This window comes from Camelus ferus, chromosome 8 (assembly GCF_009834535.1).
Source record: "Camelus ferus isolate YT-003-E chromosome 8, BCGSAC_Cfer_1.0, whole genome shotgun sequence".
NCBI lineage: Eukaryota > Metazoa > Chordata > Mammalia > Artiodactyla > Camelidae > Camelus > Camelus ferus.
In genome coordinates, this window is record NC_045703.1 from 50,218,426 (window position 1) to 50,230,590 (window position 12,165).

Sequence of the window (12,165 nt, forward strand, 5' to 3'; positions counted from 1 at the left end):
AAATACATGTATTTTTTCGTCTTTCTTCTTTCTTTGGCACCTGCTCACACAGTTGCTCTGAGCACTAAAAACATGAAAGGTAATCCAGGGCTAGAAAAGTAAGAAAAATAGGAAAAAGACATGAACCAGAAATAAGTTTTAGTCAAATGATAAAGTACAATTATTCAAAAGACCATATATAAAATTTGTCTCTTGGAAACTGAAGTTTCTAGGCAGAGGTGTGGAAGAATTGTTTTCTGTGAAGATGGTAGCCAGTTAAATTCCCCTCTTTATAAAAGAAAATAATTCACTGACAGCCACACAGTTGATCTGGATGTTAATCATTAGAGGCATCACCAGTTTGCTAGTTAACATGCAGAGGCACTGAATTAGCTAGTCTGTACTTCACTCACATCTGAGCAAGGTGTTCATGTGCAGATTCTAGGAAGTGTTTATTTACTTTTTTTTTTTGAGCATAAACTGCTGTGTATTAACTCGCTGGAAAAAATTTGTTTCGGAGGCGGCAGTTTTGTTTTTTTTTTTTTTTTTTCCTTTGTGGGGATTAGGCACCAAGCCATTTATATTCTCAGTGAGGATGCTGCCCTCCTGCTGCCCTCACTTGGGGGAGCATGACCTCCGGCTCCAGTTTATCAAACTCCCTAAAGTAATTACAAAAGCATGTACTCTAAGTCACCCCTTTCCCACCCCAAACCAAAATAATGACCTGCCAATCTTTCAAACACATTAAGATAAAATAAACCGCCCTACAGGAAGTAGCGTGACTTCAAAGTAAACAAGTTCAAGATTCCTTGTCTTAATCTCAGGTATTTTGGCTGGAGGGATTAAGTCATTAGACTTCAGTGGCCCAAACTCTACCCAGCTGAACAGATACACTTGCAAATACTATTATAGCCTTTCTGGATCTTTCAAATTAAAATAAGCATACCGTCTAAATCAATGCCCCTTTTGGGGGTGCGTAGGAGATCTGACATTTAGAAAACAATTGTTTCCGATTATATGTAAGCAGAAGACACAATCGGTGAGCCTGCCATTTGAATTTCCTTGTAAAGTAAGAAACTGCCCCACCGACCCCATCTCAAGTGTAGGAAGGTACCAGGGAACTAGGAGAGGGGAGTAGGAGAGAGGGGTAGACCTGCGAGGTAGCCTCTCAAAACTATCACGAGGAGGAAAATCGTCTACACTAATAAGATGGGGGAGGGGAGGACTTAATGCTCTTGGAGATGTAAGCTCCTTCCCCTGTGTGGCGAGGAGGGCGGGGGCAGCGGGGCCCCTCAACACAGTACCCTGACGAGCCGAGCCAACGTTCCTACCTTGGGTGGGTGCACGGACCAAAACCATAAATTCTGAGGACCCTTTCAAGTTAGCGAATCACTGAGCCCCCACGGGCCCCCACGGGCCCCGACCACCCTGCAAAACCAACCCCGCCTCCCGACCCCCGACGTCCGTCTTCTCGAGAGCGGCTCGGAACCGCCGACCCCAAGGCTCGGGGCGGGCGCCGCTCACGCGCCGCAGCTCTCGGCTGCGCCCGCGGCGTCCGGGGAGACCCGCACTCGGTGCATCGGTTAAGCCGGGAGGGTTTGCGCAGAAACAATCCTGCCAGTCGCACCTGGCTGAGGGTTTTCGGGCTGCCGGTTTGGTTTGGGGGATATGATTTCTCCATTCAACTGAAATAGACCCAGCCCGGCAGGTGGGAGGGGAGCGGCCGGCGTTCCTCCATTTCCTCCTCCTGCCCGCGTTCCCTGGCGCGTTTCCACCTGTTGTGGGGAAGTTGAGGTGGAGCGAGAGGCCGGCCGGAACTCGGGCCGAGCGCCAGCGGCCTTGGGCGCCGAGGCTGAGCCGCCGACGCGCGGCGGCCGAGGGCGGAGGGCAGGCGCGCTCCGAGCCCGGGTGCGCGGCGCGCCGGGCCGGCCGTTCCGGGCCGCGGCCGGGCGGGGGAAGGGAGTGCCGGCCGCCGGTGCGAGCCCCCCATCCCCTCTGGCCAGCCCCCGCCCACGCCCGCGGGACCCCCGCTTGCCCCCACAGCTCAGTCACCTGTTTCGCCCTGCGCGGCGCCGTCGCCGCCCGTGTGGCTGTCGCCGCCAGCTCCCAGGTCCGCCATGGTGCTCGGATGACGTGCCCGGAGAGCCGCTCCTCCCTCTTCCTCGGCTGGGCTCCCGCCGGCCCCCCGCCTCCAGGGCCCGCGGGCCAGACAGGTGAGCGCAGTCAAGGAGGGCGGAGGGAGGAGGGAGCGAGCGCCCGCGAGCCCGGAGCGGCCTGGGCCCGGCGTGCGGGCGCGCCCCCTCGTGGGCAGGTGCGGCGTAGCAGCCGCTCTGACCGAAGCTGCTGGGTTTCCGCCGCAAGAGCCCCGGGCGGAGCCAGGCACCTGGGCGGAGAGCTTCTGGCCGCGGCTGCCTGCCCCTGGAGGTCTGAAGGAGGTTCGGCGACGCTTGGTGGCGCTAGGGACAGGGAAGTTCTGAGGACCAGTCGAAGTGACGCGAGAGCGTCCGGACCCTCTATTCCATGAGCTATGAAGCAGCCAGGTCAGTGTTAGTTTCTCCTGGGCTGGGGTTCTTGGTGACAGCTGCAGAAGAGTATCATGCCACGTGGAAAGCGGAGGTACACCGGTTAGATTCCACGCTGGGATTCAGTCTTGATATGCGTATTAGGACGCGACTGCTGGTAACCTATCTTTTCACCAGGCTTCTAAATCTGATGAGTCCCAGGGCACACACAACTTGATGAAACTTGTGTCCAATGATGTAGCTTTTCTTATTCTTAATTTCCAACTAGCAACTACCTTGTGACTTGCTCCAGAAGACTGGGAAAAAAGCAGTAGATAACAACAATTTCTTTTTTTTTTTTAATAACAGATTATTAGCCGCGGAGAAACCAATTTCTGCTCTAACAAGCAAATAAACGTTAAGCAACAAAATGCTGAGAAAAAAGTAGCCTGTATAAATAGAAACATAAAGGAACAAAATCGAGCAGCGATCAGTTCTGCCTGGTTACACAGAAATGCACTCCCACAGCTTCGGTTGGCTGAACACAACCACACAACTGTTGGGAAACAGTTCAAAACCCTCTCAAGGACTTCAGCAGAATCTAGTGAACGCCCAAGCGTATCTGAGAACAGTGTTGGATTTCTTGCTGGGGTGGCAATTCTCACCACATTTGCATGCATATCCCGCCACTCTGAGCCCAGGCGTGGACTGGTTTTATTTGCTTTACTGGGTCACTGGCTGACTAGGTAGAGGCTTTGATTAAGGGACACTTCTGCTGTGGTTTGTAGCCATGGATTTTCCCTTAGTTCCATTTCTACAATGGATTAGGCAAACTGACCATTTAGCAATGTGGTCTTCCTAAATCACACTGAAGTCACTCTTAGCACACTTCTAATCAAAAAGCACCAGGTGGGTGGAGGTAACCTTAGACCCTAGCTTGGGCACAAAGATTTTTTTTTTTTAACTTTATTCAGTCATCAGGGTTTAAGACACTTTCCTGTGAACATCAGAAAGACTCTCTAACTGAATTTAGAAAGTTAAATTCTCTAGAAGAACCTTGGAAAAAGGAGATGATTAGTTTTCAACCTTCTGATATATTATTTAAGTAAACCAATGAATTCTCTTTGACCCCCCTCTCCCAAAGAGAAAGTGAAGACATTGGTTTTTCTGTGCATGTGTGTGTTTGGTTTTTCTTTTTGCCTGTTCTTACCTTTCTCCTGTTCTTTGATAACTTATGTTTCAGTTTGTCACAAGTTACCCAAAAATAAATGCAATAAGAAACACATAGAAATTATGCACTTAGGGCTTGCATTCCAAACCTCATGCCATGTCTGTAGCAGGGTGGACTGTTGCCTGAATTAAGGAGTAGATGACATCTGTTAAATGTCACACACCATCACGTTGTTGTTTTACTTTACATAGAACATGGGAGCCATCTGTCCTGAGCTCCCACCACCATCTTAAATCTCCCCAAAGCATCATTCCCCTTTCCAGGGGAGGAGCTGGACTTCCTGATGCCACCCACTCCCCTCCTGCCTCCTTCGAAACCCCATCCCTCCCCACTCCCCAAATGCCTCCATTCAGGGAGCTCTGCCCCAACGAATACACTGAGGACTCTTTGCTTCTGAAAATTTCTTCCTTTGACTTCCTACCCTCCCAAATCTATTTTCATACATTCTATTCACCAGAGGTAATGCATGTGTGGGCTCTGGTGCCACCATCATCTTATTATCTTTGTTTAACCAGCTGTAGTCATTCATACCTGTCTATAAAAATTTCCCAGGTCACAAAATCAAATTACTTATTATTATTTTTTAATCCATTATTCCCCTAGGCTTCCTGCAGCACTCAACCCTCTGATCATCTTCCTCTTGGCTTACACCACTGGCCTGGTTTTTCTCATTCCTCTAGAGCCAGTCCTTTTGTCTTTTTTTGCTGACTTAAATTCCTCCTCCTTCTCAACTTGTCCTGAAATTCTCTCCTCTGCAAATTTTAGGCCATAACCTTTCTATCTCTACTTGGTTTCCCACGGCCCTCATTTACTATTCTCTCCATCCAAGTGACTCCTAAATCCAGAATCTACACCCTTGACCTCAGTCCTGATTTCCACTGATTCATTCTCAATGGTCTCTGTATCTTTCTAGCACGATGCCCTGCTATTAACTCAATATGTCCCAAACGAGCTCCATCTCCAAACTTGCCTAGTTTTGAATTCTTCTCTTACTCACATAGACTCAACATCTATCCTTTCCTCTTCTTTGTCATCAATGCCCAAATCAATGTTCCTAAATCTTGTCAATACATTGTTTTACTTCCGCTCTCTGAATTTTTATTGCTTTAACTCCTTTCTAGACCCTCATTCATATCTAAACAGTCTCTGAACTGCTCATCCAATTTCTGTTCCCTCTAATTTACCCAACACAACTTGGCCAGGTAAGTCTTCTAATACACAACTACTTTACACACACCCCTCCCGTGCTCAAAAAACTTCACTAGATTCCCCGTTTCTACGTAATTAGAAACTAACTCTATTTCCCTCCCTGACCACCCCAGTCACAACCTGAGCTCTCTCCCATCCCATTTTCCACTTTTTATCTCTGTAACTCCTATGTCCAGCCAAAAAATAGTTAAAATGAGTTAAAATGTTTTATGCTCTCATGCAATATAAAAGTTGTTCACTTTCTCTCTAGAACACCTTAAACATTTCTTTCTGCCTTTGTTCTTGGAGCTCTCTGCCCAGAGTGACTTCTCCAGTCCTGACTAATTTAATAATTCCTTTCTTCCAAGGCCCCGGTTGAGGTCCGCCTCCTCAGTGAAGCCTGTTCCACCTGCCCTGGCTCCCAGCTTGCCTGGCCTCCAAACCTCACCAGGGGCTTTGGAGCTTGCCATGTGTCCTGCCTTTAACACAGACTAGATGTGATTTATTACTGTAAATGTGTCTCTTCAATCTGATATGAATTACTTGGTGGCAGGGACTTTGTCTTCTGTTTCTCTCTAGGTGTCTGTAAAGTCTGGAGCCATTGATTATTGTGTAATTATTATTACAGACTGCAGATGTCCTTGATGACACACATGCATTGCCTGCATGTTGAACTTGACCGGCCTCAGGTACACTGCACCTGCTGCTACAGTGCCTCACACCGGGTAGGCATTCCAGTGAGTTAGCAATAATGCCTCATTGCCAAACTCTTTCCTGTGATGGCTTAGGAATGAATGAAACCAACTATGCAATGACAGAATTCAGAGAAAGAGGTCAAAATGTGATTAAAAAGAAACATTGGATCTACTTTCCCCAGCAAATTCCAGTGTTGTTTCTCTAAGGAGACTGCCGCCACCACCCATGCATATGTTTTGTTACAAACCATCTTTCTATGCTTGGCTCTGAACACAGAGCAGTAAAGATTTCTCTGTGAAGCTTTTCTGGACCCCCTCTGGCAGTTAAATGTAACAACAGCACTTACTACATGTACTGTTGTTTCTACTTTGTCTTGATTCCGCCTCTGACTGACCTTCAGGGGCCAGAACTGGGTCTTGTTTATGCAAGTGTTTAATAATTACTTTCGAATGAACAATAAGAGAGAACAATAGCAGGCAGCATCTCAAGGTTTACTCTCTGCTAAGCATTGCACCAAGCACCTCATCTGCATTGTTTGATTTAAATCTTACAACACCATGTTACTTCCCCCAATTCAAATGAGGAAACTGAAACTTTGGAGAGGTTAATCAATTTGCCCAAGGTCACAAGGCAAGTGATAGTTTTGCTCTAGGCCTATGTGCTTAGATTCTTGCTACACTTAATGAATAATGAATATTGACCATCTTACTACCCCCTCAGTGGAAAGGGGCTCTCTGGGTGTCACTTGGAATTAGAAAGTGGGACTTGATAGTGTTAAATCATCTGTAGACCTTTGTAAAAGGACCTCTGGGCCCTACCTCAAGCCAATAAAAGCAGCTTCTCTTGAGGTGGCAGCATCAAAATTTTGTTAAAAGCATCCAGGTCATTTTAATGTGAAACTGGGTTGAGACTCGCTGGCCTGGATTGATGCTAAAGGCCTTTCAGTGCAAACCTTTCATGAACCTTGGGCCATAGTGGAATTGCCTTCTTTTGTGACTAAGACCCAGAATTCTGAGAAAAGCCTAATGACACTAGTCTGGGAATGTATTATGAACCATGTAGGGATAGAAGAACAGTTGCCCATAGAAATAGGGTAGGAGGAAGATCCCAAGGGAAAATTATCTGATTAAAAAGTTGGCTGAAGATGGGTACCTTGATCCTATATATGGTCTAAAAGAAGCACTTTACCATTACAAGTGGGGATATGAACTGTGGCTTAATAAGGAAGTTCCCTGTGTTTCATCACGAGTGAAATGACCTATTTTAATTCACACCTCACCTCCTTTGAGATTTCCCCACAGGATGCAGGAGGCAACTATCTATCTTCAGGATTGGGATGTAAAGAAAAGATGCAGCTATGTTGTTGCAAGAATCAAATGAGAACATATTGGCAAGAATCTTTTGCATACTCTGATGCAATATATAAAAATATATATTGTCAGTTGATCTTCATATATTGTACAAAATAAAGATGACTCCTGCTTTATCAAAGACTGTTCTATATGGATGAAGTCATGACACATGAATAGTTCTGTTATTTCTATCTTGCATAATCAACAGGTTCCTCTGTATTTAAGAAATTTGTCTCTTTCATCCATTTAGGAGCTTCAGACTTCATCCTATTCATATGGGCAGGCTTATAAAGTATAATACATCTCCAGGTTAAAATAAAAATATATCCCTTGAGAGAACTATGAGAATATGAGAACTAAAATTAAGGAGACAGAAAATGCAGTGTTCTCCATTGGGATGCTATTTGCAGACCCTTTGAGGTACACAGTAGTCATCCAAGATAAACCTGGGACCTTGAGAAAAATACACTGACTTTCTTTTTTTCTCTTTATCCTTCATCCTCTTTCTTACCACTCTGTCACCCTGAGGGATGACTTGGACATCAGTTCTCTGATTAGCTGAAGAGAAGACAGATTCTGTTTAACATCAGAGCTGAAGAAACAGTTCGAACTTTGACACAGATTGCCAAAACAAAATACAAATTCTTTAGAATTTATCAAAACAGTATGTTGAGAGTCTTTTTACTTTTTGGAGTAAATATGACACAATGGCTAGCTTTAGAACAAGCTAACATTACTATAATTCAGGCATGTGCAACTGGTACAGTTCAGTAGTACATAAACGACTCAAACGAATGTACTCTAGCCCAGAAACTTAAGTTACAAAAGATAGTCAATATTACAATTAATACAGGTAAGTAAAAACCATTGCTCTCAGATTCTGCACACTTAAAAAAACCCATAAACTTTATACAATAATCAAAATCACGCATTTCTACTCAGATTAATAGGGCATATTACAAACACACAAAAGCCTAAAAAGTTATGGTCACATTTTGGTTTTGTTCCAGTGATGCACAATCACATGAAATGTTATATCCGTCTCGTGTGAAATAAACATTTGGCTGAAGTGCTATGTAGCTGCTGGATTAAAAATATTTCCATAAAAATGTTTAGATGAAAATAATCCCAAACATCTCAGTGTTTAGGATTATTTGGAGAGTCCTTACAAAGAGTCCTTATCAATTGTAGAAAGAGAAGCAGTTAGGAAATTTCAGTGTATTTCATCTATTTTTTTTTTAACATGAGTAAACAAATACTGGATTTAAAGTGCAGCTTCTTTCTCCTCCTCCCTTCGATTCTCCCTCCCCAAGAAGATCAGGTCTGTATTCATTTTTAGAATCTCCACGGAAAGTTGGGAACAAATTGAATGACAGTCATGTCTGTTTGTCTCGAAAGTCAGTGATGGCTTTCCACAGTGTGCACAGCATCCCTCCCCTGTGTAAAGACACAAGAACATGGTGAAGAGAACACTTCATTTGAAACAGTGCCCTTTGTAGTAGGAAAATGACTCCTTAGCTTTCACCAGCTCTGATCAGAACATGAAAAACCCAAAGTCTTATCAGTCATGTATTCTTTTTGTATATATTTTCTCATCAGCCCTCCATGCAGTTCCTTTCCACTCCCACAAACTACCAGTGCCCAAAGCATCATTTTAGATTTTTTGGCACTTTTGAAGTGTGTCCTTCTAGAGGCAGGTGGGAATAATAGTTATGTATGTGCTTGGCCTGATAGAAAAAAGCCAAATTATTGTAAGAAACCATATCAGATTATACCAGGTATTTGGATGGCAAATCAATATCTCATCCTAATATTTCTAAAAAGTGTGGCACAATCACGAACCAAATTAGAGCATTTGTTTAAGGCAGCTTTAGCATATCTGTGTGGTCTCAATCTGAGATGTTAGCAAGAAAATTTTTCCAGCTGATTGGCATTTACTAATATAGAAGTATTTGTTATTAGAGCTCCCAATCACAGCCTGGTCCAACTAACTCAGGTTACTCAGAGCAACTGGGAACCAGAGAGCTCTGCCCAGGACTGCAGAGTTAGGTGAAGCTAGTTAGGGACCAGACTTCTTGATCTCAGCCCAGTGCTCTTTCCATCATGACAACTGAACAGAAAGAAAAGTGGTACCTTAGTCTCAGGCATTTTAAATCATCACGTGTAACGTAGTAGAGAACATCCACTAGTGAATAATCCTCAGCCAAAAACTGTGGGGAAAGTAAAATATGCACAAAAGTAAGATCTTTTATACACTTTTAATAAGTAGCAAACTATGTAATGTAAACATTGACAATTAAGAAAAATGAATCTGAAAGGAAATCCATTAAAGATAATCTTTTGGAATTATTAGGAAAAAGTCCCCCCCTTTCCCAAATAATTCCAAAGAAATACATGCGTATGACTTCCAAGTGCATAAAGATGACCAGCCACACAGAATTTCTGGTTGGTCTTCTAAGGAGTAGATAAGACTTGCTGGGAATTACATCTGCTGCTTCTAAGACAACATTTGTATTTAAGAGGTTTAGTGCTATGTAGCTTTATTCTTCTCAAGTGGATTAAAAAGCGTTCCTGGAAAGGTATTGCTTACACTTAATTTCTGAACTTATTTTTCATGGCTAATAAGAGATACTTACCAATAATTACTACAAAGTCAGAGTCCTGAATTTAAGTGAAGCTTTAAATTTTAAACCTTTAACAAAGGGCAATGATTTAGTGGATCAATTACTACTCCTTAGTTGTGATGTGAGTCTAAGTTAGAGGGATAAATAATTTGGAGAACCTGATTGGATGCATTATTTCCCATAGCCAAGGGAGTTGTTTAAATTTATGTAATCTGTTATGCAGATTTCTAAGGAGACCCTGAATTTTATTTACTGGTCCAAATAATTATCAAGTCAAGATAAAAATATCTTTATTCTTAGTTTAAAAATTAAAATATAAAACTGAAATCAATGTAATATTGCATTGGGGCCCTTTCTATAAAATAATAAAAATATAACCTCTTATAGTTCATACATGTGTATATATATATATGTAATTTTAAAACATAAAGAAATGCTCTTTGTGCTGACTACGAAAGTCCATAATGAGCAGTTATTATCGATATAACATGGTTTATATACAAAGTGTTTCTGACATAAGTTCACTAACTAGTCTATTTTGTTAAGTAGCAATAAACAGCTGTCGCCCAGCGGAGTCTAAGAATGTCATAAGAGAATTTAAGAGTTAACAAACGAGAAAGAATTAGAAAAAGAAGAACTTTTCTCTTTCAGTGCTGTCTTGATTTTTCCTATTCTTCTTTATTTTCAAGTTAAAAACGTAATAATCCTTAGGGGTTCTGGACCACAGAGCTTTGCCTGCCTCACTGTCTTTGCACATTCTGCACCCCCAGCCCCGAATGGTTTTCCCTTCTTGTCTGCTCCCCACTCCAGGACATCCATACAGATGGCCACGTTTTATCCCTACATATGCCTTTAGACATCACCTCATCCGACACCTTCTCAAGGAACTTTCCCCAACTTCTCCCTCCCTCTGTCTCATAACACCTGATAACCTTTCCTCCACAGAATTCACCAGGACATAATTACACCTGTGTCTGGGGAATGATTTGATCATCCTCTGCCTACCTAGTCTGTGAGCCTCAGGAGGGCAGGGCTGGGGCTGAGACTCCCAGCAGTGCATCCCCTGTGCCTAGCACATAGTAGGCGCTCCACAGTATGAAACAAAGTGAAAGAATGCTTGTCCCACAGATAGTTTTCCTTACCCGACTTATAGTGTCTTCATCAGCTCCGTTTTCTCTCAGCCAGTCAGTAAGTTCAGAATCTTCGGTATTTGTGCCAGGAGAATTCAGGTGGCACACAGGCAATCCAGGAATTTCTAGAACAGAATTGAGGGGAGGGAGAGACGTTCTTAGTCTCAGCTAACAGAGGGCATCGGAGACCCTCTGAGTCAACTGATATCAATACTCTAAAAGATTCTTTTCTATCAGAGAATAGTTTGTAGAAACCATTGAGACTGATCGCATACATGATAATATAAATATAACACTTTAAGACTACTTAATATACTAGTAAATGAAGAATCAGACACAATAATGTAATGATACTCCCACCTTACACGTTTATATCAATTTTATAGCTTCTTAGAATAAAATGGTGTACAAAAATTATACTGTTTCATGCAACAAAGATGAGCATAATTAGAACCATATAATTATATAATAATTTCTTTTTCTACTATTTGCAATAATATGGAAGAACCATATATCTGAGCAAAAAAAAAAAAAAAAAAAAAGAATTTTATTTTCCCCCAAATTGGCTAAATAAGATTATCTAAAGATTATCTTTCACCCCCAGTTTCTCACAGAATAGATTTCTTCAAAGTTCCAAACTATGGCTTTTTAAAAAAATTGAAATGTAATTGACATATAACACTATTAGTTTAAGGTATATCCAATCTATGACTTTATTAGTGTATCTCTTTTCTACTTAAGCCTTGTCAAATTATAAGCGGGGAGGGGGGTGGACCACTAGAATACACAGAATACAAATGCAAAATGACAAAAAACCCCAGTATTATTTTATTCTGATCATCTTACTGTGAAATCCTTAAAAAGAAATAAAGACAAAAAATGTGGAGAGCCCTATTTACCTAAGTAATATATAATCTCAGGAAAAGATGATTATGAGTCATCTTATTTTTACTGCACTTACAAGAAATGACAGTTCTCTACAGTTAAGAATTGGGTATTTTTTTTAAAGCAATTTCTGCTTGTAGCTGTGGTACAAGTGACAGATGCTGATAAGCCATGAAATAAAGCTGCCTGTTGGCTTTCTAGCTTTTCGTGGCAGCCTGGTTGAACAGTATTACTTTTAACATTTTCTGCTATTCACCTATCGGTTGGGACTTGAGCTTCAGGTGTTTAATTTCTTGGTCTTTTTCTTCAATAGCTTGATGAAGGAGTGCTTGTAATTCTTTCTCTTTCTGAACCAATTCTTCCAATAATCTGCAGAAGGAAATTATATTGGTTGACAGGATAATAAAGTTGGAGCAGACACAGAGTGACCGTCTACACAAGGGCTTCTCAAGCTATAAGGAACACAGACACCGCACACCCCTGGGATTTTACTGGAATGCAGATTCTGACCCAGCAGCAAGGGCTGGCCAGGGGCTCTGAGATTCCGCATTTCTAATGAGCAACCTGGTGATAATCATG

At 42.4% G+C, this 12,165-nt stretch overlaps 1 protein-coding gene and 1 long non-coding RNA gene across 6 annotated transcripts in view; one reads left to right on the forward strand and one right to left on the reverse strand.

Moving 5' to 3' along the window:
* Positions 1 to 2,060: 2,060 nt before the first annotated feature.
* LOC116665420 lies at positions 2,061 to 7,086 on the forward strand. The gene is made up of 3 exons (XR_004322020.1): positions 2,061 to 2,192; positions 5,528 to 5,624; positions 6,897 to 7,086. It is a non-coding gene; the product is annotated as an uncharacterized LOC116665420 (long non-coding RNA).
* A 497-nt stretch (positions 7,087 to 7,583) lies between these two features.
* The window catches only part of MAP3K5 (mitogen-activated protein kinase kinase kinase 5), a 202,219-nt gene continuing 197,637 nt past the window's right edge, over positions 7,584 to 12,165 (reverse strand). For 3 of the 5 annotated variants that reach the window (XM_014562399.2, XM_014562398.2, XM_006188485.2), the window contains exons 27-30: positions 11,843 to 11,955; positions 10,714 to 10,826; positions 9,081 to 9,157; positions 7,593 to 8,384 (exon numbers count right to left, since the gene is read on the reverse strand). In XM_014562399.2, the coding sequence (XP_014417885.1) occupies positions 8,324 to 8,384; positions 9,081 to 9,157; positions 10,714 to 10,826; positions 11,843 to 11,955 (364 nt within the window). In that variant the 3' untranslated portion in view covers positions 7,593 to 8,323. Of the gene's footprint in view, positions 8,385 to 9,080; positions 9,158 to 10,713; positions 10,827 to 11,842; positions 11,956 to 12,165 lie in introns of all 5 variants that reach the window. The other 2 variants (XM_032485004.1, XM_032485005.1) reach the window with 1 other exon arrangement.